Source organism: Capricornis sumatraensis, chromosome 8 (genome assembly GCF_032405125.1).
Source record: "Capricornis sumatraensis isolate serow.1 chromosome 8, serow.2, whole genome shotgun sequence".
NCBI classification, from domain to species: domain Eukaryota; kingdom Metazoa; phylum Chordata; class Mammalia; order Artiodactyla; family Bovidae; genus Capricornis; species Capricornis sumatraensis.
The window spans coordinates 65,543,940-65,569,535 of record NC_091076.1 but is presented as its reverse complement, the minus strand read 5'-3'; the positions used below and the strand labels follow the sequence as shown (position 1 = coordinate 65,569,535).

Genomic DNA, 25,596 nt, shown 5'->3' with positions numbered 1-25,596 from the left:
AAAGTTTCAATCTGGGAGAAAATATTGTGAAATATAGACAGATAATCTAATTCCAGAAAAACAAATCCAAAAAAATAAAATGGGCAACAATATGAATAGATAACATTATAGAACTGAAAATGGTCAAAATATTCATGAAAATATGTTCAATTTCACTAGTAATCAAGGCAATTGCTGTTACGAGGGGATATAATTTTATATTCTTTAGATTGGCAAAAATTTGAAGTTTAAAAATACCAAGACTTGGCAAGGTTGTAGGGACATGGAACTAAACTGGGAAGAATGTAAACTGGTATAACCACTTCGTAAATATAAAGATGAAGAGCTCTAAACCCCAGCTCCATTTCTAGGTATAATCTCTACAAACACTCTCACATGTGTGTCCAAGGAGACATGTAGATAAAAATTCAATGCTATGATGTTTAAATGATGTAAAATTGCTGCTGTTGCTTAGTCACTAAGTCGTGTCCAACTCTTTTGCAACCCCATGGACTCTAGACCACCAGGCCCCTCAATCCATGGGATTTCTCAGGCAAGAATACTGGAGGGAGTTGCCATTTCCTCCTCCAGGGAATCTTCAGGACCCAGGGATAGAACCTTTGTCTCCTTCATTGCGGGCGGGATTCTTTACCACTGAGCTACCAGGGAAGCCCTGATGTAAAATTAGAAATAATCAAAAGGCCCATTGATGTATAAATACATTATAGTACAGACATACACTGGAATACTCAGAAACAGCTAAAAATGAAGTGAATGGATGAATGAACACATAAATTTCAAGTGTAGCTATTAACTTGGAAAGATACTGACAACACATTAAGTGGGGGAGAAAAACAGACTATAGGACTACATGCTTTCAAGTAAGGCATCAAATGGTTAAATGAACTTTGCCCTACATGCACTAATAGGCCAACATTCCATTAATGCACCTGCCATATTTTAATCTCATCAACTTGCATCCACGGATAGACATTAACCAAAATAATAAAAACTACAATATATTAATTCTAGTATTTTGAATAAGAAAGAGATTGCAATAATACTGATACAGAATAGCTATATTCAAAGCCAAAAAAAAATTTCCCAGTGTTGGTGCCAACAATCCCAGCCTTTCCGGATGAAACTTGTTCTATCTAATCATCCAGTCAGAGAGCTACCAGAGCTATTAACAGAACAGTGACGTAAGTTGCTGGTCATACACACCAAAGAGCAAGGTAAAATCTAATAAAACTATACTTAGAATAAACTTTCAGGGATCACTAAAGCAAAGCTATACTCACAAAGTGATGTCATGTTTATTAGCGGAAAGAGTGGCAGCAGGAAGTTACTGGAGGAATTTTGAGAGAACAAAACATTTTTCTCTGAGAATCTGACAAATTGGAAATTGACTTGAGTGCTCTAAAACCTGTGCTCCATATTTTCTTCATTAAAAGTTGCCCAAAGGCTGCAAGAATCAGAATAGATTATATTTTATGGAAACTGCAATAGCATATTAAAGGGAAATTGTTTCCTCTACTCACAACATTTGAAACCAAATGTGTGGGGGTTTTCCCACACCAACTAATTCTCTAGCTCTCCAGACACAACTGAGTGTCCTACAATTCAATTCTGACACTAACTACCAAGACTTGGCAGAGACTCCACAGGTTAAGGGCTCAGTTCCACAATATCACCCCCTACCTCAGACACCAATCAACAAGCAGTGGGTCCACATGTTACTCACACCTCTGTCCAACTTCTGTTCCCATAATCCCCTCCATCTCAGGGTTGATAATTTGCTATGGCAGCTCACAAAACTCAGGGAAACGCTTACTTACACTTACCAGTTTATTGCAAAGGATATTACAAAGAATATAAACAGCCAGATGCAGAAGTATATATGGGGTGGTCCATAAGCGTCCTGAGTACAGCAGCTTGGTCTTCATGGAGTTGGCATGCACCACCCTTCCAGCACATGGATATTTGCACTAACCTCTCCAAAAGCTCTTTATGAGGCTCTCCAAACCCCACAGTTTAGGGATTAGTCTATAGAAGCTTCATCATATAGGTATAATTGATTAGTAACTCAATCTCTAGCCCCTTTCCCTTACCTCCCAGGGCAATGAGGCTTAAAGTCCTAACTCTCTGATCACATGGTTGGTTCCTCTGGTAACCAGCCCCCAGCCTGAAGCCATCTAGGGGGCCATCAAGACTCACCTTATTAGCACACAAAAAGCACTCTTACGAATTCCAGAGATTTCAAGGGTCTTAGAAGATCTTAGGAACCAGGGACAAAGACTAAATACTATAATAAAAAATGTTCCCATCACCCCCATTACTCAGGAAATTACAAAGGTTTTAGCAGGTCTTGTGCCAGAACTAGGGATAAAGACCAAATATGTTTTTCTTGTTATATCAAAATATCATACATACAATAAAGGGTAGGGAGTTAGAACTTCTAAGGGAAAACTATTTTTGTCAATATTTCTTTCCTGTGAAAATATTTCTTATGTTCTTTATACCTTGATGAATAAGACCAACAAATATAAACTGCATTTATTGTGTAAAAATTAAGAATGGCTCAGGCTCCATAATGGGAATTGGATGTAAGACGTGCTAAGTCTCAGCTTCTAGAAGAGTTGATTTTGAACTCAGTCACCCTTTGAGAGAAGACATACCAGCTTGCATAATTTCGTCAACCAGGAGAATACTGGTGGCAATCATAGTGCTGAGGGAAAAGATGACAGGGTGAGTAAAGCTCACCAACTCACTCTTACCTTTCCCCCCAGAAATCTCCAGCTACTAAAGGTACTTTGTTCTGCAATGATGTTGGTGTGAGATAAGACAAAGACATTATAAATAAAGACTCCTATATTATAATTCCATCTCCTTTGCTGATAAAGTAGAAGCCTAATCTTATATTCCAACAAAACTGAACTCATTTTTAGCACATCATTTGATTTTTTTTCCCACTATGCATGTGGTACTATTTCAGTAAACTTCCTTCCTTTCCCTCTCAAATAAACAGTAATATTAACATTTCCTATAATTTCCACAGTTAGAACTAAAATGTAAAAGGGACTGGAAAACAACAGAAGCTAGTTTTAATAACTGGATACCATGCCTTTTCACCATTTTCCACTGTAGCGTGGCAAAAATAATAGAAAAATCTTAATGTTAACAATTATGTCCCTAAAAGTCTTATTAATACAAACTTACCAAGAGTGAAGAAGTTGTTTTTTCACACAATAGTTATCCCACACTCCTGCATCTGCTGCTACCATTGGCTCACCTGCAAAGCAAAAACAATTTCAATACTACAGTCTTGACATATTCTGTTAATACTGACTATATATTCTAACAATATCTCATGTACCGCCAAAACTACTATTGTCAGGGTCACCGATGGCCTCCATGGTGCCGAACCCGAAGGTCGAGTCTCAGGCCTCATCCATCAGCAGCACTTGGCACAGCCGACTGCAGCCTCCTCACTGCTCTTTCCTCACTTGTCTTGCAGGATGCCACATTGCCTGGTGTCTCTCCCCTGCACTAGTGGCTCCTTTACTGTCTGCTTTGCTGGTTCTTCCCCTTCCTCCTGAGCTCTTAATGCTGGAGTACCCGAAGGCTCAGTCCTAGATTCTTTTCTCTCTCTATACTCACTCCCTAGGTGATCTCACCCAGTCTACTGGATTTAAAACACATACACTCTGGGACTTCCCTGGTGGTCCAGTGGACAGGAATCTGCCTTGCAGGTGACAGGGATCTGATCCCTGGTCGAAGAACTAAGATCCCACATGCCACGGAGCAACTAAGACTGACTGCGGCAATGAAAGATCTCCCGTGGTGCAACCAAGACCCAAATTAAACAAAAGATCTAATGTTAAATACACACACACACTCTCTCTGACAACTCCCAAGTTTTCATCTCCAATCTGGGCCACCTTCCTGAGCTTCAAACTTATACATCCAACTGTCTATTTTAAAGTCAACAGATAACCTCAAACTTAGCCTTGTCGGAACTCAACGCTGACCTCTAGCCACAACCTGCTCCACACAGTCTTCTCCAAAGCAGCCAACGCCAATGGCAATTCCTTTCAGTTGTTCAGTTGACTCCTCACCACAGAATAGCAAGAGTGATCCTTTTAAATACATTCAGACCATGTCACACCTCTGCTCAAAATTGCTCCCTGTTCCACCACAGAAAGTCAAACTCTGCACACTGGTCCACACATCCTCTTGTGATCTGACCTATCACCTCTCTCATCTCCCATCTCCTCCTCAAAAAACACCAGACACTGGCTTTCCCACTGGCTATTCCCTCTGCCTAGGACATTCTTTCCCTAGTTCCCACGTAGCTAATTTCTTAATTTTCTTTGACTTTGTTCAATAGGCATTCTCACTGAGGCTACTCTGATCACTCTCTTTAAATTAAAACACCCTCCCCATGCTCCTGTTCTAGGATTCACAATCATCCTTATACTGTTCCTTTATTTCTGTCATATAACTTATTACTTTTAAAAATGTTAAAGGTACTTACTTATTAATGATATTTACTGCCTATCTTTTCCTGCTGCAACATAAGCTCAGAAGGGCAGGGACTTTTGTCTATTTTTGTTCTGTATGAATCCCTGGTCAAATAACAAGCACTCAATAAACTCATTATTTATTGCTTAAATAATGAATATCTGCTTTTAAGAAGTTCAAAAGTAAACTAAAGGCACCCATTCTTTAAATATAAAAGTCAGCGCTTCCCTGGTGGCTCATTGGTAAAGAATCTGCCTGCCAATGCAGGAGACACAGGTTCCCTGCAACCGGGAAGATCTCACATGCCTCAGAGCAGCTAAGCTTGTGAGCCATAACTACCGAGTTTGTGGTCTCAAGCCTGGAAGCCCCAACTACTGAGCCCATGTGTTTCAGCTACTGAAGACTGAAAGCCCTAGGGCCTGTGCTCTGCAACAAGAGAAGCCACTACAATGAGAAGACCAAGCACCACCAAAAGCGAGCAGCCCCTGCTCTTCACAACTAGAGGGGAAAAAAAAAAAAAAAAGCACTTGCAGCAATGAAGATCCAGTACAGCCAAAAATAAATAAATATAATTTTTTTTAATATAAAAAAGTCATCCAAACCTCCACATCCCCCCTTATTATAAATTCTGGGTCACTGTAGCATAACCTCTTTTTTATGAAGCAGCTAAGTTTTCCTCACTGTCTTACCTGTGTTCAGATCTATGCCAACAGGTTGTTTTGAATCTGAATGCTCAGCCTGAACTTTTACTAGTGTTTCCTGCAGGTCATAACCAGAATTCTGAGCAAGAACCTGTACAAATAAAAATAATAATAAATATATGGATAGAATGTCTTCATATATATTAGAATATCAGATAAAACATAAGGCACTGCTTTCCAGTCTTGTGAAAACACACCCATAATGTAGTAATCATCACCTTTTGAAGAATTTCATTCTTAATGTAAATTTAATTATTTTGTGTACCTAGTAATTATTATATTCACTTCAACATTTCCCCTATGTACATCACACTGAATTCTGAAGACATTAGAGTTTCCCCAACCCCAGCCTGCTAAATTAATTTCCCTCTGTTAAGGACTAAATCATCCACCCTGGACAGGCATAAAAATAACCACTTGCATAAGTTGTTTCACAACAGGAGGTCCTGACAGAGAACAGGCAACTGACAAGGTGCCTCCAAGACCAATCACTCTGGGAGGGGCCAAAAAGAGGGACCACATAAGCCCACAATATGTCCTGACAACCTCCCAGAAACTCTCCATCTTGACTGAGAGATGCGCACGCCCACCAGGAAAGGGCCCTGGGCTGGACCAAATAGGAGCACAAGCAAGATGACTGGCCGCAGACAACCTGGAAACTAACCCCAGCACCAGAAAGCCGAGACTGAGTCAAGAGGAGGAGCAGGTCTCCCGGGTTCCCATACTCTGCTTTCCGCTTGACCACTCCTCCCCAGTGCAGTCTTCTGCTCTGTCAGTGCATGTGTCTCCTCGGACAACTCGTTTCCCAGGACTAGGCAAGGGCCCTTGACAGGGTCCGTCTCCATAACAACTCTTTGCAAAAGATTTTTTTTTTTTTTAATGGAAGAAGTAGGAAGGTATTGTTGTTTGCTTGGTCCCTCTAGCCACACGTTTTCTGGTTTTTCCTGAGCATTTGCTAAAGGAAATCTGCTTATTTGTAACATATCTGTGCCCTTTGTTCACATGAGGAGTCATGACTTCTAGCAACAGAGATGGTGATACCTGCAATGCAAGCCAAGTTCATTCCCAAGCAGTCCTAAACCAACAGCAGGTGAGTAGAGAGGTACCACTCAATGTATACTCAAATTTACCAATGTGTAGCAACTACTACTGACTTTGCCTCTTCAGAGAAAGAAAACTATGGATATCTAATTCACAAAAATTCAACAAATTATGAATAATTTTAAAGCAGTTATCAAAGAGATTTTGCTAATATTTTAGTAAGATGGTTTAAGTCATGTTAATAGTATATTTGAAATAGTTTTCTGTATTTCCAAGTGGTTCACAAACAGATTAAGGCAAAGGGGAAAAAAATGGTAGTTCTCCATCCTTCTATTGATACGGAGAAAAAAAAAACGGGTTTCTCTCCTTTTCTAGTACTGTATTTGGAAGTGCTAAACAGCCAAAAGTTCTCACTTCCCATAATTTAAAGTGCTCGTACTTTGGATACCACCAACAAAATAAAGATCTACTCAAAATCTAGTTAAATTTTACATTCTAAACTTCTTCATTATGATTAATCATGAAGTATTTTTGAAAGAAATTTTTGGAGTTAACTTCAAATTTTGGAGCTCAGAGACAGAAGCAAAGTAGCAATTTAGCCATCTCATGAAACTCCTACAAGTATTCAGAGCTGTTATACTAAAAACTTCACTGCTTCATCTAAAACTATGTAGGGAAATACAAGCAAACACCTGTCTTTCTACTCTACTGTGATACCTACTATGGGTAATTTCATTAGACATCTTATGTCCAACCAATTATTCTTTGGCCATTAGGATAGTTGTACCTTAGGGATAATGAGTAAAGCATCAGCAAAAGCTTGGACTCCGAGACGAGCTCTTCCTTGTATTGTGTGCTTGTATGTAACTAGAGCTTCAGCTATTGCCACTTCAACAGCACCTGCTCCTGGAACAACACAACCTATTGGGGGGAAAAATGATTGGCAAGACATACCACACAGAAGAAACAGAGAAAAATGCAACTAGATATTCATGGTCTATTATCTTGCCTGCATCTAAAACATATTTAAATACAGAGAGAAATAAAATAAGTCACACAGCTCGGTGATTACTCAGATGTCTTATGAAACATCCTAAAGTTATACATCAGTAAATAATTAAGCACAGTACAGATGTGCTATGCCAAAGCCTTTGACTGTGTGGATCACAACAAACTGTGGAAAATTCTTCAAGAGATGGTAATACCAGACCACCTGACCTGCCTCCTGAGAAATCTGTATGCAGGCCAGGAAGCAACAGTTAGAACTGGACATGGAACAACAGACTGGTTCCAAATCAGGAAAAGAGTACGTCAAGGCTGTATGTTGTCACCCTGCTTATTTAACTTATATGCAGAGTACACCATGAGAAATGCCAGGCTGGATGAAGCACAAGCTGGAATCAAGATTGCCAGGAGAAATATCAGTAACCTCAGACAGGCAGATGACACCACTCTTATGGCAGAAAGTAATGAAGAACTAAAGAGCCTCTTGATGAAAGTGAAAGAGGAGAGTGGAAAAAGCTGGCTTAAAGCTCAACATTCAGAAAACTAAGATCATGGCATCTGGTCCCATCACTTCATGGCAAATAGATGGGGAAACAGTGGAAACAGTGTCAGACTTTATTTTGGGGGGCTCCAAAATCACTGCAGATGGTGATTGCAGCCATGAAATTAAAAGACGCTTACTCCTTGGAAGAAAAGTTATGACCAACATAGACAGCATATTAAAAAGCAGAGAGATTACTTTGCCAACAAAGGTCCGTCTAGTCAAAGCTATGGTTTTTCCAGTGGTCATGTATGGATGTGAGAGTTGGACTATAAAGAAAGCTGAGTGCCAAAGACTTGATGCTTTTGAACTGTGGTGTTGGAGAAGACTCCTGAGAGTCCCTGGGACTGCAAGGAGATTCAACCAGTCAATTCTAAAGGAAGTCAGTCCTGAATATTCATTGGAAGGACTGATGCTGAAGCTGAAGCTCCACTACTTTGACTACCTGATTAGAAAAAATGACTCATTGGAAAAGACCCTGATGATGGGAAAGATTGAAGGCAGGAGGAGAAGGGGACGACAGAGGATGAGATGGTTAGATGGCATCACCGACTCAATGGATTTGAGTCTGAATAAACTCCAGGAGTTGGTGATGGACAGGGAGGCCTGGCGTGCTGCAGTTCATGGGTTCGCAAAGAGTTGGACACGACTGAGTGACTGGACTGAATTGAACAGGTAACAGCTGGCTACAAACAGCTTATTTCATTGTTTATAAAAGCAGACATACCTTCATCCTTCTCTTTTATAACTACACTTAAAATGTAGTTACTTAAAATTTATTGTTGCAGACAACTAATAACAGCATTTGATTTGAAAAAAAATGCTAGGCCAACATAAACTGGCCATAGTTTTTGGTATGCAATTCTCAGAACTCAAGGAAGTATTTGCTTCCTTGTATAAGCAGACCCAAACTGTTTGAGAAAAAAATTAGGTGTTATTATTTTAAGGCAAAAGCTCTGGTTAAAACACATCAATTTTCAATTGAGGATATAACTCTTACACCTGCTGGTATGGTTTTATAAAGTTTATTTACTCTTCTTTGAATTAGTAAACTTGCTTTGGAATCATCCATGTTTAAAGTAATAAACACAAAGAGAATCTCTCCTTTTATCCTACATCATTCTTTAATTACAACCCCCTTTCTCTGCTTCATTGTACAACGTAACTGCTCAAGAGAATTGTCTACCCACAAGGTTATCACAGCCTCACCTCCCATTCACACTTTCTAAAAGCTCCTTGTTAAATACTGAATAAACACAAAAGAGTATTTACATGTATAAGATATAAAGAATAAATATACAAATAAATGTACCCATGTACCTACCACCCAGTTTTAGAAACAGAACATTACCAGTAGCTTTGAAAACTTCCCAGATCCCATTCTCCTGTAAAAACACAACATACCAATAAGTGTGGGAAGTTACTAAAGCAGTAACTGAAGAGAAATTTACATCACTAAACACCCATATTAGAAAAGCACAAAGGTCTCAAACCAATGAAGAACAAATGAAAACTAATGTAAGCAGAAGAAGGAAAATAGTAAAGATCAAAGTGGAAATCAATGAAATAAAAATGATCCATGAAATGAAATGAGAACAGTGTAGAAATCTGTCACTACAGATTCTACAGATATTAAAGGGATAATAAAGTAATATTACAGACAACTTAATGCCAGTAAATTTGAAAACAAAGATCAGGGGTTAGCAAACTTTCTGCAAAAGGCCAGGTAATGAATATTTTAGGCTGTGTAGGCCATGCCATCTCTTCTGCAACTATTCGATTCTGCTAGCATAGCACAAAGTCACAGACAATACATAGTAAACGGGGGCATCTATGTTCCAATATAACTTTTTCTACCACAAATAGGCAGCAAATCAGATTAGTTCAGGGCAGTATGATCTTAACTTAGATGAAGTGGACACATTTCTTGAAGGGCACAAAGTACTAAAGCTCACTCAAGAAAAACAGACAACCTGAACAGTCCTGTATCTATAAAAGAGACTGAATTTGTGGTTAGAATCCTCCCATGCAGAAAACTCCAGGGCTTCCCTGGTGGTTCAGTGGTGAAGAGTCTGCCTGCCAATGCAGATGAGGGGATAGGGAATTCCCTGGCAGTCCAGTGGGTAGGACTGTGGTCACGGGTTCAGTCCCTGTTAGGGAACTAAGATCCCTCAAGTCACAAGCTGTGGCCAAGAAAAAAACAAAGAATGGATAAATAAAATGTGGTATATATCTACAATAGAATATTATTCAGCCTTAAAAGGAAGGAAATTTTGAAACATGCTAATAATATAACATGGATGAACCCTGAAGACATTATACTCAGCGAAATAGCCATTGACAAAAGGACAAAAACTGTATGATTCCATTCATATCAAGTACATAGAACAGTCAGAATCATAAAGACAGAATGTAGAATGGTGGTCTCCGGGGGTTGGGGGAGAAGAGAATGGAAAGTTATTGCGGGTACAGAGTTTCAGTTTTGCAAGATGAAAGATGTTCTGTGATAGATGGTGGTAGACACTGCACAAACCAAAGACTGACAGTTCTAAAAGAAAAATGTTGCGACCTTGGGTAGATAAAAGATTTTTTAGATATCACCCAAAAGCATAATCCATGAAAGGAAAACCGATAAATTATACTTCATCAAAATTAAGAATTCTTCTTTGAAATACACTGTTGAGAGAATAACAGAACAAACTACAGAGCAGCAGAAAATATTTACAGATCACATATCTGAAAAGGTATTTGTATCCAGAATATATAAAGAACTCTCAAGCTCAACAATAAGAAAACAAACAACCCAATTTTTAAAAGGGCAAAAGATTTGAACAGAAACTTCCCCAAAGATATGGATAGCTAGTAAGCACATGAAAAGATGCTTACCATCAATGATCATTAAGAAAATGCAAATTAAAATTACAGTTTCATTTTTAAAATTTTAGAATGGCTAAAGTTAACATGACTGACCATACCCAGTACTATTGGTAAGGATGCAGAACAACCAACAGAAATGTAAAATAGTACACGACAAAACAGTTGAGCAATTTCTAAAAAGTTAAAACATAGCATTGCTTTCCTAGCCATTTACCCAAGGCAAATGAAAGCATCAGTTCAGTCGCTCAGTCGTATCCGACTCTTTGCGACCCCATGAATTGCAGCGCACCAGGCCTCCCTGTCCATCACCAACTCCCGGAGTTCACCCAAACTTATGTCCATCAAGCATATGTCCATACAAAGACTTGTACACAAATGTCCATAATAACTTTATTTGCTATAGCCAAGAACTGTAAACAACCAAATGTTCATCAATAGGTGAATTTGATGAAATAAACTGTAGTATATTAATATAATGGAATACTATCTAGCAATAAAATGAATGAACCCTGATCAATATAATAACATTAATTAATTTACAATAATTATGTTGAGTAAAAGAAGCCAAACCAAAAAAAAAAAAGAATACATAGTGTATTATTCCACTCATACAAGATTCTAAAAAATGCAAACTAATCTATAGCAACAGAAAGCTGACTTCCTGTTGCGCCCAGGAGGCTGCCTACGGGCAGGGTGACACAGGCAGAGGAGGAAGGAAGGATTACCAAGGGACAATGAGGTAGCTTTTCAGGGTGATAAATATATTCATTATCTTGACTGAGGGGACTGTTTCATGGCTGTATGTATACTTTAAACATGTGTAGTTCATAATATGTCAATTACCTAGATAAATTATTTCTTAAAAAACTAAGAGGTTGAAGTGATTTTTTTTAATAGTCCATTTGTCTTTGTATTCTAAAGCCTAAGAACCAGGTTGAACTACCAAAGCCTTCATGCTGAATCATATGTTTATCTTTTTTAAAAAATACTACTAGCTTTCATCAAAAGTGACTATAAGAAGTAGGCTCTCATACCAACTCCCATATTTTTTCAATTTAGGAACTGCTGTGATTTCTCCTTTTCAATAATGAAAACTATATAGCTGATTGTATCTCTATGTTCTGGCAGATTAAATATTACAGTGACTATTATGTGTGCTATATCCATATTCTATTTTCCTAGGTTCTAATTTTCCATCTCAGCTTCTGTTCTACCATTATTTCACATTTATGTTTTTGCTTATCAGACAAATCTGATATATTGTTTATAGAGTTACTCTATTTTTTTGAGATACAATTCACATACCATAAAATTCAGCCTTTTACACTGGTGCAGTGGTTAAGACTCTACACTTCTGCCACAGGGGGCGTGGGCCCGATCCCTGGTTAGGGAATCCCAGATTCTGTGCTATGCGGCCAAAAAAAAAGTGCACTTCCCAGTAGTTTCCAGTATATTCACATGACTCTGCAACCACCTCCATTCTAATCCCAAAATACTTTCCTAAAAGTACCCTGTACCCACTAGCAATCATTCCCTATTTCCTCTTCCCCCAGCCCCTGACAATCACAACTACTAATCTACTTTTTATGGCCTTGCCTTTTCTGGAATCATATAACACACAGACTTTTGTGCCTAGATTCTTTTACATTATAGAATGTTTTCAAGGTCATCAATATTGTAGCATATATCAGTATTTATTCCTTTATAATACTCCATTGTATAGATATACTACATTTTATTTATCTATTCATCAGCTAATGGATATTTGGATTGTTTCCACTGGCTGGCTACTATGAACATTCATGTGTATTTTTGGTGTGCAGACACATTTTTACCTTACTTGTATGCACACCTAAGAGCTGATGTGCTGGTCACAGAGTAACTATATTTAATCTTTGAGGAACTGCCTGTTTTTCAACAGTTTCCACCAGCAACGTATAAAGGTTCCAATTTCTCCACATTTTCATCATTATTGTCCAGGTTTTTGATTACTGCCATCATGCACCCCACTCCAGTACTCTTGCCTAGAAAATCCCATGGACGGAGGAGCCTGGTAGGCTGCAGTCCATGGGGTCGCTAAGAGTTAGGCACGACTGAGCGACTTCACTTTCGCTTTTCACTTTCATGCACTGGAGAAGGAAATGGCAACCCACTCCAGTATTCTTGCCTGGAGAATCCCAGAGACAGAGAAGCCTGGTGGGCTGCTGTCTATGGGGTCGCACAGAGTCAGACACCACTGAAGCGACTTAGCAGCAGCAGCAGCAGCAATCACCATAAAACAGTATCTCTGGGTGGTCTTGATTTTCATTTCCCTAATTAATAATGATGTTGAGCATTTTATCATGATGTGTTTACTATTCTCACTTACATAGTATGTTATTGAATTATCTAACCCTAACTCCTTTTAGAAGGAAGCTGGTAATAAATTATCAATAAATATTCTTTCCTAATCTTTCTTAAAATTATACTGCACTGAGGAAATGGAATGGGTCCTAAGCTGTAAAAGCATTTTCATGATTTTAAAAATAAATTTCTAAAAATAAAAAATGATACTACAATATTAAATCAGTTTTTTCATTTAATAAATAGAAGTTAATTAAAAAGGCAGCATACTATTAAGAATATTTCAGTACATCCCTGGTGGTGCAGTGGATAAGAATCTGCCTGGCAATGCAGGGGACATGGATTCCAACCCTGGCCGGGAAAGATTCCACATGCTTCGAAGCAACTAAACCCATACGCCACTGAGTCCGTGCTCTAGAGCCCGTGAGCCGCACCTGCTGAGCCACAACTACTGCAGCCTGCAAGCTCTAGGGTCCATGTGCCACAACTACTGAACCTGTGCACCTACAGCCTGTGTTCCACAACAGGAGAGGCCAACACAATGAGAAGCCCCGTGCACCACAGTGCACCACCCCTGCTCGCTACAACTAGACAGAGACCCAGCACAGTCAAAAAAAAACCTTTTTAATTAAATGAACTATAGAAAAGACTACCCCAAAGGAGAAAACTTCACTATAAACAGTCTGAAGTGAAATAAGAGAATTCAAAAGCAGAGACATTACTTTGCCAACTAAAGGTCTGTCTAGTGAAGGCTATGGTTTTTCCAGTAGTCATGTATGGATGTGAGAGCTGGACTGTGAAGAACGCTGACCACCAAAGAATTGATGCTTTTAAACTGTGGTGTTGGAGAAGACTCTTGAGAGTCCCTTGGATTGCAAGGAGATCCAACCAGTCCATTCTAAAGGAGATCAGTCTTGGGTGTTCTTTGGAAGGAATGATGCTAAAGCTGAAACTCCAATACTTTGGCCACCTCATGCAAAGAGCTGACTCATTGGAAAAGTCTGATGCTGGGAGGGATTGGGGGCAGGAGGAGAAGGGGACAACAGAGGATGAGATGGCTGGATGGCAGCACTGACTCAATGGACGTGAGTTTGAATGAACTCCGGGAGTTGGTGATGGACAGGGAGGCCTGGCATGCTGCAGTTCATGGGGTCGCAAAGAGTCAGACTCGACTGAGCGACTGAGCTGAACTGAACTGAATCATTCATATCTTTTAAAATACTATGCATCCCATAATAGATTATTACTACTTTAAAAATATGCGAGGTTCGTGTCTATCACAAAAAAAGAGCTTACCATCTTCAATGGCATTTTTGATGGCACGAAGTCCATCCCTTACAGCATCCTTGATTTGTGTGAGAGTATGCTTATTTGGTCCCTTAACCAACAAGGTGACAGAGCGAGGGTTAATGCAGTCCTCAATAAAAGTGTACTTTTCCTCACCCTAAAGGGTAATACAAGGAGATATATCTTTAATACGTAAAGCCATTATGAAATCAAGACCTAGCTGATACTATCAGAATCCAAACTTTGTATGAATCTTTCTTATCAAGTATAACTAAATGTGGGCTTCCCTGATGGCTCAGCAGGTAAAGAATCTGCCTGCAATGCAAGAGTCGCAGGACGCACGGGTCCAATCCCTGGGGCGGGAAGATCCCCTGGAGGAAGGCATGGCAACCCACTCCAGTATTCCTGGAAAATCCCATGGACATTGGAGCCTGGCAGGCTGAGGTTCACAGGGTCACAAAGAGTCGGACACAACTGAAGCAACTGAGCACATCACATAGCATTAATCAAATATGTGTTAAAGCAGTTAAGTTATATCTGAACTATTAAGAAACATTTAGAAAGATAAACTGTAAAATCTATCCTGTGGATTCTCATAACATAAAATGTGAATTTAAAAGTTTAGTTTTTTTTTTAAGTTTGCTGTTCACATTATAACCACTGCCCACAGAAATACTCACTAATGTATATTCATATACAAGACCAGCATGTCCCAAGCAGTCTACACTGAGGTCTTCAACAGAATTCACAGCCACTCCACCACAAGCAAGAGAGAGTCTGAAATTACATATATGACACCATAGCTTTGGTTATGAAAAATATACAGAATAATTTGTTAAAGGTGAAAAAGACAATCTAACACAGAAGACTGCATTGTCATTATATTGTATTATTTTCAAATCTGTTTTAAGATGAAAACCTTCTGAGGATCTCATGAGAAAAAGTTGAGATGTATTAACAATCTTGATTTTTAACACTTCCATTATTTACTGAAACTGAACAAAATTTGAAATGTGTATGCTACTATTTGATGGTTGGATGGCATCACTGACTCAATGGACATGAGTTTGGGTAAACTCCAGGAGTTGCTGATGGACAGGGAGGCCTGGCGTGCTGCAGTCCATGGGGTCAAAAAGAGTCAGACAGGACTGAGCAACTGAACTGAACTGAATGTTACTTTTTGTTCAACAACACTGACATAAAAGCTAAAAGGAATACACACAGGATAATTTCAATTTAATCTATAAAAAAACTTAAGATACATAATTATCAGCAAGCTTACCTTTCCATGTTTCTTCTTTTTGCTCTACGAAGAGCTAAAATGCCATGTTTTGCAAGAGCATCTAAGGAAAATGGATCAATTCCCTATAATCAAATTAGCATAAAAATTATAAGCATGTTTTAAGGCAATAGTTCTCAAACTTTCTGGTCTCAACACTGCTTCACAATCTTAAAAATTACTAAGAACCCAAAGAGCTTTCGTTTATGTGATCTGTATCTATAATACTTATCATATTATAAGTTAAAATTATAATATGGGAAAAAAAAAGGGGGAAAAAAGATAGTGGAGTAGAAGGACGTGCACTCATCTTCTCCTGCGAGAACTCCAAAGTTACAACTCGCTGCTGAACAACCATCAACAGTAGAATGTGGGATCCCACCAAAAGAAGATACCCCACATCCAAGGGGAAAGGCGAAGCCCCAGCAAGATGGTAGGAGGGGCAAAATCACATTTAGAATCAAACCCCATACCCACCAGAGATGCTCTGAGGGCTCAAATAAAACCTCTGTGCACACCAGGAGACCCCACAGAGACTGAGCCTGCCTCTGAGTGTTTGAGTGTCTCCTGCAGGGGTACAGGGCAGCAGTGGCCTGCCGCAGGGGCAGGGGCTCTGGGTGCAGCGGAGCTGGGTATGGCATAAACACTCTTGGAAGAGATCGCCATTAACCCCACCATAGAGCCGCCAGAACTTACACAGGACTAGGGATAAAGACTCTAGGAGGGCACAAACAAAACCTTGTGTGCACCAGAACCCAGGAGAAAGGAGCAATGACCCCACAAGAGACTGACTGAGACTTGCCTGGAGTGTCCAGGAGTCACCAGAAGAGGGATGGGTCGGCAGTGGTCTACTGCGGGGTCGGGGTCGGGGAGTGCAGCAGAGCCTCCACCAGATCTTTTGAAGGAGATTTACCTTCATTACCATTATCTTCATTACCTCCACCATAGTTTGGCCTCAGGGAGGAAACACAGCCCCGCCCATCAACAGAAATTGGATTAAAGATTTACCAAGCCAGAATAAGACCCAGTTTCCCCTTCAGTCAGTCTCTCCCATCAGGAATCTTCCATCCTTCTCCATCACAGGGCAGACAGAATGAAAACCACAATCACAGAAAACTAACCAAACTGATCACATGGACCACAGCCTTGTCTAACTCAATGAACTATGAGCCATGCCATATAGGGCGACCCAAGACGGATGGGTCATGGTGGAGAGTTCTGACAAAACGTGGTCCACTGGAGAAGGGAATGGCAAACCATTTCAGTATTCTTGCCTTGACAACCGCATGAACAGTATGAAAAGGCAAAAAGATAAGACACTGAAAGAGGAACTCCCCGGGTCGGTAGGTGTCCAATAGGCTACTGGAGATCAGTGGAGAAATAACTCGAGAAAGAATGAAATGACAGAGCCAAAGCAAAAACACCACCCAGCTGTGGATGTGACTCGGGATGGAAGTAAAGTCCGATGCTATAAAGAGCAGTATTGCATAGGAACCTGGAATGTTAGGTCCATGAATCAAGGTAAATTAGAAGTAGTCAAACAGGAGATGGCAAGAGAGAACATTGACATTTTAGGAATCAGTGAACTAAAATGGACTGAAATGAGTGAATGTACTTCTGAGGACCATGATATCTACTACCGTGGGCAAGAATCCCATAGAAGAAATGGAGTAGCCATCATAGTCAACGAAAGAGTCCAAAATGCAGTACTTGGATGCAATCTCAAAAACAACAGGATGATCTCTGTTCATTTCCGAGGCAAACCATTCAATATCACAGTAATCCAAGTCTATGCCCCGAACAGTAATGCTGAAGAAGCTGAAGTTGAATGGTTCTGTGGAGACCTATAAGAACTTCTAGAACTAACATCCAAAAAAGATGTCCTTTTCATTATAGGGGACTGGAATGCAAAAGTAGGAAGTCAAGAAACATCTGGACTAACAGGCAAATTTGGCCTTGTAGTACAAACTGAAGCAAGGCAAAGGTTGACAGGGTTTTGCCAAGAGAACGCACTGGTCATAGCAAACACCCTCTTCCAACAACACAAGAGAAGACTCTACACATGGACATCACCAGAGGGTCAATACCGAAATCAGATTGATTATATTCTTTGCAGCCAAAGATGGAGAAGCTCTGTACAGTCAGCAAAACAAGACCAGGAGTTGACTGTGGCTCAGATCATGTCCTTATTGCCACATTCAGACTTAAATTGAAGAAAGTAGGGAAAACCACTAGAACATTCAGGTATGGCCTAAATCAAATCCCTTACAATTATACAGTGGAAGTGACAGACAGATTCAAGAGATTAGATCTGACAGACAGAGTGCCTGATGAACCATGGATGGAGGTTCATGATATTGTACAGGAGGCAGTGATCAAGACCATCCCCAAGGAGAACAAATGCAAAAAGGCACAACAGTTGTCTAAGGAGGTCTTATAAATAGCTGAAAAAAGAAGAGAAGTGAAAAGCAAAGGAGAAAAGGAAAGATATACCCATTTGAATGCAGAGTTCCAAGGAAGAGCATGGAGAGATAAGAAAGCCTTCCTCAATGATCAATACAAAGAAATAAAGGAAAACAATAGAATGGGAAAGACTAGAGATCTCTTCAAGAAAATTAGAGATACCAAGGGGACATTTCACGCAAAGATGGGCACAATAAAGAACAGAAATGATATGGACCTAACAGAACCAGAAGATATTAAGAAGAGATGGCAAGAATACACAGAAGAACTATACAAAAAAGATCTTCATGACCCAGATAACCATGATGGTGTGATCACTCACCTAGAACCAGACATCCTGGAATGCAAAGTCAAGTGGGCCTTAGGAAGCATCACTACAAACAAAGCTAGTGGAGGGCAAGTCAAGTAGGCCTTAGGAAGCATCACTACAAACAAAGCTAGTGGAGGGGATGGAATTCCAGTTGAGTTATTTCAAATCCGAAAAGATGATACTGTGAAAGTGCTGCATTCAATATGCCAGCAAATCTGGAAAACTCAGCAGTGGCCACAGGACTGGAAAGGTCAGTTTTCATTCCAATCCCAAAGAAAGGCAATGCCAAAGAATGTTCAAACTACCATACAGTTGCACTCATCTCACATGCTAGCAAAGTACTGTGCAAAATTCTCCAAGCCAGGCTTCAACAGAACGTGAACTATGAACTTCAGATGTTTAAGCTGGATTTAGAAAAGGCAGAGGAACCAGAGATCCAATTGCCAACATCCGCTGGATCATCAAAAAAGCAAGAGAGCTCCAGAAAAACATCTACTTCTGCTTTATTGACTACACCAAAGCCTTTGTGTGGATCACAACAAACTGTGGAAAATTCTTCAGGAGATGGGAATACCAGACCACCTGACCTGCCTCCTGAGAAATCTGTATGCAGGTCAGGAAGCAACAGTTAGAACTGGACATGAATAACAGACTGGTTCCAAATCAGGAAAGGAGTACGTCAAGGTTGTATATTGTTATCCTGCTTATTTAACTTATATGCAGAATACATCATGCGAAATGCCAGGCTGGATGAAGCACAAGCTGGAGTCAAGGCTGCCGAGAGGAATATCAATAACCTCAGATATGCAGATGACACCACCCTTATGGCAGAGAGTAATTAAGAACTAAAGAGCCTCTTGATGAAAGTGGAAGAAGAGAGTGAAAAAGTAGGCTTAAAACTCAACATTCATAAAACTAAGATCATGACATCTGGTCCCATCACTTCATGGCAAATAGATGGGGAAACAATGATAACAGTGACAGACTTTATTTTTGGGGGCTCCAAAATCACTGTGGATGGTGATTGGAGCCATGAAATTAAAAGACGCTGCTCCTTGGAAGAAAAGCTATAACCAACCTAGATAGCATATCAAAAAGCAGAGAGATCACTTTGCTGACTAAGGTCCGTCTAGTCAAGGCTATGGTTTTTCCAGTAGTCAAGTATGAATTTGAGAGTTGGACTGTAAAGAAAGCTGAGCACCAAAGACTTGATGCCTTCGAACTGTGGCACTGGAGAAGTCTCTTGAGAGTCCCTGGGACTGCAAGGAGATCCAACCAGTCAATCCTAAAGGAGATCAGTCCTGAATATTCCTTGGAAATACTGATGCTAAAGCTGAAAATCCAATATTTTGGCCACCTGATGGGAAGAACTGACTCATTTGAAAAGACCCTGATGCTGGAAAAAATTGAAGGTGGGAGGGGAAGGGGACGACAGGATGAGATGTTGGACGGCATCACTTACTCAATGGACATGAGGTTGGGTAAGCTTCAGGAGTTGGAGATGGACAGAGAAGCCTATGCTGCTGCAGTCCATGGGGTTGCAAACAGTTGGACACGACTGAGCGACTGAACTGCACTGACTAAAGTTAAAATGGACATTTTTGCAATATTTATTAGTCCCTTTAAAATAAAATCATTCAGTTCAGGTCAGTCACTAGAAGCCTCTCAAGAGTCTTCTCTAGCACCACAGTTCAAAGGTATCAATTTTCGGAGCTCAGCCTTCTTCATGGTCCAACTCTCACACCCATACATGACTATTGGAAAAACCATAGCTTTGACTACATGGACCTTTGTTAGCAAAGTGATGTCTCTACTTTTCAAGATGCTTTCTAGGTTGGTCAGAGCTTTCCTTTCAAGGAGCAAGCATCTTTTAATTTCATGGCTGCAGTCATCATCCACAGTGATTTTGGAGTCCAAGAAAATAAAATCTGTCACTGCTTCCATTGTTTCTCCATCTATTTGCCATGAAGTGATGGAACTGGATGTCATGATCTTAGTTTTTTGAATGTTGAGTTTTAAGCCAGCTTTTTCTCTCCTCTTTCACCCTCGTCAAGAGGGTCCTCTTCACTTTCTGACATTAAAGAGATATCATCTGCATATCTGAAGTTGTTGATATTTCTCCTGAAAATCTTGATTCCAGCTGGTGAGTCATCCAGCCTGGCATTTTGCATGATGTACTCTGCATATAAGTTAAATAAACAGGGTGATATTACACAGCCATGTCATACTCCCCAAATTTGAACCAGTCTGTTGTTCCATGTAAGGTTCTAACTGTCGCTTCTTGAATCAAATACAGGTTTCTAAGAAGACAGGTAAGGTGGTCTGGTGTTCCCATCTCTTTAAGAATTTTCATGGTTATACAACATCAAAAATATCACATTTGCTAATATCATCACTAATATTATCAGAAGAGTCTTTCAAGTATTGGAAAATTGTCAAGCTCAAAGTGACAGGTACAAGTTTTCCAAAATTCTAACTTTTGTTTGAAAGCTCAAATGTTATTATTGCCAATACATACTGTCTATTGTTTCCTTGAAGTGGCAAGACTGTTTCAGTCATTTTTGAGAAAAACCTACCAAATACCCATGTCTAAACAACCATCCTGTCAGTCATTCTTTCAAGTAAAAATGGCATTCCATGAAAAAAGTGGCTATGTTAGCTTGCAACTCAATTACACAAGAGCTTCAAGACCCTTATTTTGATACGTAGCAGAAGTATTTTGTCCATCTTTCAAATTTTGTGACACAGAATTATAAAAGGATACATCCACTTCTGGGTATATTTCCAGAAAACACTAATTTAAAAAAATACATGCACCCAATGTTCACAGCAGCACTATTTACAATAGCCAAGACATGGTGGCAACCCAAATGCCCATCAACAGATGAATGGATAAAATTGAGGTATATATATGCAATGAAATATTACTGAGCCATAAAAAAGAATGAAATACTGCCATCTGTAGCAACATGAATGGACTGAAAGAATATTACGTTCAGTGAAATAAGTTAGAGAAAGACAAACACTATATGATATCACTTATATGTGGAACCTAAAAAGTAATACAAATCAATGTATGTGCAAAACAGAAACAGATTCACAGATGTAGAAAAGAAACCTGTAGTTACCAAAGGGAAAAGGGAAAGCAAGGAGAACCAAATCAAGGTATGGGATGGACACATACAAGCTACTATACATAAAACAGATAAGGGCTTCCCCAGTGGGTCAGCAGTAAAGAATCTGCCTGCCAATGCAGGAGACATGAGTTCGATCTCTGATCCAGGAAGATCCCATATGCCATGGGCTAACTCCCATATGCCACAGAGCATCTAAGCCTGTGTGCCACAACTACTGAGCCTGCGCTCTAGAGCCCATGCTCCACAACAAGAGAAGCCACCAGTGAGAAACCTGTGCACTGCAACTAAAAAAAAATGCCCAACGAAGACCCAGCACAGCCAAACATAAAAAGAAGTCTTTTAAGTTTTTAAAAAATAGATAAGCCTTCTATCTTTTATATCTTTTATCTTTTACATATATCAACAAGGATATACCGTATAGCACAGGGATGTACCTATTATCTTATAATAAACTATAATGGAGTATAATCCACAAAAATCAGGCGAGTACTTTACCATCTGAGCTATCAGGGAAGCCCATTATGCCGTACACCTGGAATTAACACAATGTTGTAAACCAACTATACTTCAATTAAAAAATAAAGAGGTGCAATTTCAAGGATCAAAATTTGATAAAATTTTTAAGTTTTCCCATTTCATCAAAACAATCTTAAATGAAACTGCCCTTTTTGTATGTGGGGTGATTTGGCAATAAAGAATATGATGAGTAGTACAGTTTGGTGCTACTGCTATGATTTGTTCTAAGGTGCCAGCGGTTTTACCTATCGCTGCTTTGCATCATCATTGCAGACACCAACAAAATGTAAAAGGCATTATTATTACTATTATGAAAATAGTTTTGACCTCACAGATATGCCCTAACATGGGGCCCACAAACCACACTTGGAAAAACACTGAGGAATATTTACAAACAGTTAAAAATCTAAACTTTTTTCTCACCTTTTGATTAATGACAACAAATCCTTTATTAGACTGAGCACAGACTTTGTCTTTCAAGTCTATTATTTTTTGTACTCTGTCTTCAATAAATTTTCTTTCCGCTTTTACCAATTTCTCTTTCTCTTCAGCAGTTTTATAAAAGAAACCAGAGCTCACCTCACTAGAAGATTAATAAAGACAAGCTAGTAAAAGTAAGGCAGGGAAAAACAGGAAGGTAGAAAGGGTTTATAGTAAACATTTGGTAGGTAAAAATAGGGGTTAAAAAACAGTTTTAGAAAAAAAACAATTTCAAAGAATACAAAGAGTAACTGGGACACTTACGTTTTTTCATATTCTAGTGATACATTACAGGTAAGGATAAATGCATCATCTACTCGTTTCTTCATATCTGGATGACGGGCACCATGATCCAGAACTAACCCTTTGATCAACCTAGTAAAAATATGCACTGTTTCTTATTTTGAATATACACTCTAAATTTAGTATAAAATTAAAATTATACTCTTAAAATGGTAACAGAACTGCCATAGCAATTGTTACACACTATTGCCTTATACCAGCTTCAAACCCAACACATAATTAATAAAATTAGAAAAGAGAACCTATTTTAACACAGTGTGACTGTGAAGTGACAATGAAAAGTCAATCCAGAATTATTCTTTAAATTATGTGCCTCAAAACATGTGACACAGCTGATCAAGTAATGAAAGGGAGATACACAATGAGTTTCTAAGGAACATTTGTTCAAACTAATTATATGGAAAAACTAAAAACTGTTAACCTAAATGTCCAACAATAAGACATTGCTCAGCAGACAATGACTTGACTATGGGCTAGTCATGCAAACCACGTAATAACATGAAAAAAATATTTACAGGGGTAGCTTTATTTATAAGCAGAGAATGACAAATCACCTATAAAGTATGATTATCACTATTCTTAATAAGCTCCTTGGCATTGAAAAGGAAAACCAGAAGAAAACTAAGAGTAGGATTATGCCTGGGTGGTAGGAACAGAGATAATCGATGGGGGGCGGCGGGGAGCGGGGGGCTTTTTTCCTGTTTTCCAAATGACCTTTCAAGAGCAAATATTTCTGTAACTTTCAAAAATTCATTTACACCCAACTAGGAAATGCATTTCTACTTATGAATCTTTTATAACCAATATTTGTTATTCATTAATGTAAAGAAGTGATTTTTTAAATAGTTGAACATAATTATAGGGAAGTTTACAAAATTTTCCTCTAACTGGATTACGCCAACTCCTAACTGAATGTGAAGACATTTTATTTAGGAAGAAAGAAAGAAACTACATGTTCAGTATTCTTCACTCTTCAAGTCTCCTTCACTCTTCTACTGCTTTTCACCCTCAGCAAATGACTTTGCTTGGGAAAATAAACACTCTGTCCCATCACGACCTCTACCAGCACTTGAACCTCAAGCTCCTAGAAACAGAAATGAAATGCCCATGCTCCCTCCTCTCTAAGGTTGACTCCCCGACCTGTGGACTGAATTCCATTTCCCCTCTTGGCTCCTGTAACTGTCCCCTCTTCCCCTGCATCAACTGTTCCTGCCTCCACGAGCATCCTCATCAGGGTACACACTTGCCATAGTAATTCTCATCTTTAAAACAAAAAATTATTCCCCCTCGACCCCATTCCCATGTTCCATTCGAGCTACTGCCCCACTTCTCTGCTCCCCGTTAGAGCTAACTCCTCTGAGTTGTCGGTGTTTGCATCCTCACTTCTCTCCTAACCATTCTCTCTTGAGAACACCTTCAATCTGACTCTCACCCTCACCCCTTAAACATTCTCCAAATCTAATGGCCAATTAGTTCGCAACTTGCTCAAGCTGTCAACAGCAGGTTACTCTCACCTTCTTGAAACCCTTTATCCTCTCAGCTCCTGGAACACTGCTCTTTCCTGGCTTTCCTCCTTTCTCACTGACCACCCTTTTTCAGTCTCCTTGTTCAGTCCTCCTCATCTTCTCAGTTTCTAAAACTGCAGTTTTCAGGGCTCAACCTTTAAACTTCCTCTTTTCTCTACCTTTATCACTTTCCAGATGGTCTAATTAACTCTCAGAGCTTTCAGTCATCCATACACCAATGACTCCCAAATATATATTTCCAGTCCAGACCTCTAACCTGAATTCCTGACACCTCCCTCCAAATCCCTACTCAGCATCTCCACATGGACATCTAATAGGCACCTAACACATAACAGTCCCCAAACCAAGCTCTTGATTATTGCCTCACACCTGCTGCTTCCCAAGAAATGGCATCTCTGCTTTTCTAGCTGCTCATTCAAAACCCAAGAGACATCCTTGAATCCTCTGCTTCTGTCACATTCTATGTGGAACCATCAACAAATCCTGGGGCTCCTTCTTTCTAAGTGTACCCTGATGCAAACCTTTTTCCATCTCTCACCTGTATTACAACAGATTCCTAACAGATCTCCTGTCTCTGCCTTTGCACTATACTCCCTGCTCCACAGTGTCCTTGCCACAGAACAACCACTGAGATTCTTCTGAAATATAAACCAAGAACTTCTTGCCCTCAGCAATAGTAATTTGGACCAACTTTACTACCAAAAACAACTAAAAATGCTGGATTAAAAACAACGACAACCCTTAAAAATACTGGAGAGCCACAAAACATACAGAGCCACAAAAGTTTTCTTTCCAAAACAGAAAACAAAATAGAAACTCCAGAGGGTAACTAGAAAACTGCAGGTACTCACCCTAAAGCCATCTCACAATTCAAGCATATCTGAACTTTGATCTTATAATGAGAGGGGGAAAGAATTAAAAGCTCAAGGATTACCCAAAGTAGAGAGTATTGTAGAAGACTCTTTTCACATTAAGTGAACTTAAAAGGCTACATACTCAGGGTATAAACCAGCAGCCCTCATGTGAACTTGTAGTTAGAATTCCCAACAACTGGATATTCAATAAAAACCTCAAGCTGTGGCTTTAGTTTAAAGCAGTCTCTGGGCTTCTTGCAGCAGCAAACTCAAATCCTCTTCGTACAAAGGCAGCTTCAGCCTAGGTCTCTTATTTCTACAAATACTTTTTTCAACACAATCAATGGCACACATTGGAAACAAAGCACAATGAGTGAGGACCAACAAAATACAGTGAACAACAGGAATAGAAAAGACAAAACTTTAAACA

General features: G+C 39.4%; 1 protein-coding gene across 2 annotated transcripts in view; it reads right to left on the bottom strand.

Moving 5' to 3' along the window:
* Positions 1 to 2,634: 2,634 nt before the first annotated feature.
* The window catches only part of CCT6B (chaperonin containing TCP1 subunit 6B), a 35,417-nt gene continuing 12,455 nt past the window's right edge, over positions 2,635 to 25,596 (bottom strand). For both annotated transcript variants that reach the window (XM_068978351.1, XM_068978352.1), the window contains 9 exons: positions 22,748 to 22,858; positions 22,427 to 22,586; positions 15,581 to 15,663; positions 14,979 to 15,075; positions 14,308 to 14,455; positions 7,033 to 7,166; positions 5,193 to 5,295; positions 3,199 to 3,271; positions 2,635 to 2,707 (listed from right to left, as the gene is read on the bottom strand). In XM_068978351.1, coding sequence (XP_068834452.1) covers positions 2,635 to 2,707; positions 3,199 to 3,271; positions 5,193 to 5,295; positions 7,033 to 7,166; positions 14,308 to 14,455; positions 14,979 to 15,075; positions 15,581 to 15,663; positions 22,427 to 22,586; positions 22,748 to 22,858 — 982 coding nt within the window. The remainder of the gene's footprint in view (positions 2,708 to 3,198; positions 3,272 to 5,192; positions 5,296 to 7,032; positions 7,167 to 14,307; positions 14,456 to 14,978; positions 15,076 to 15,580; positions 15,664 to 22,426; positions 22,587 to 22,747; positions 22,859 to 25,596) is intronic.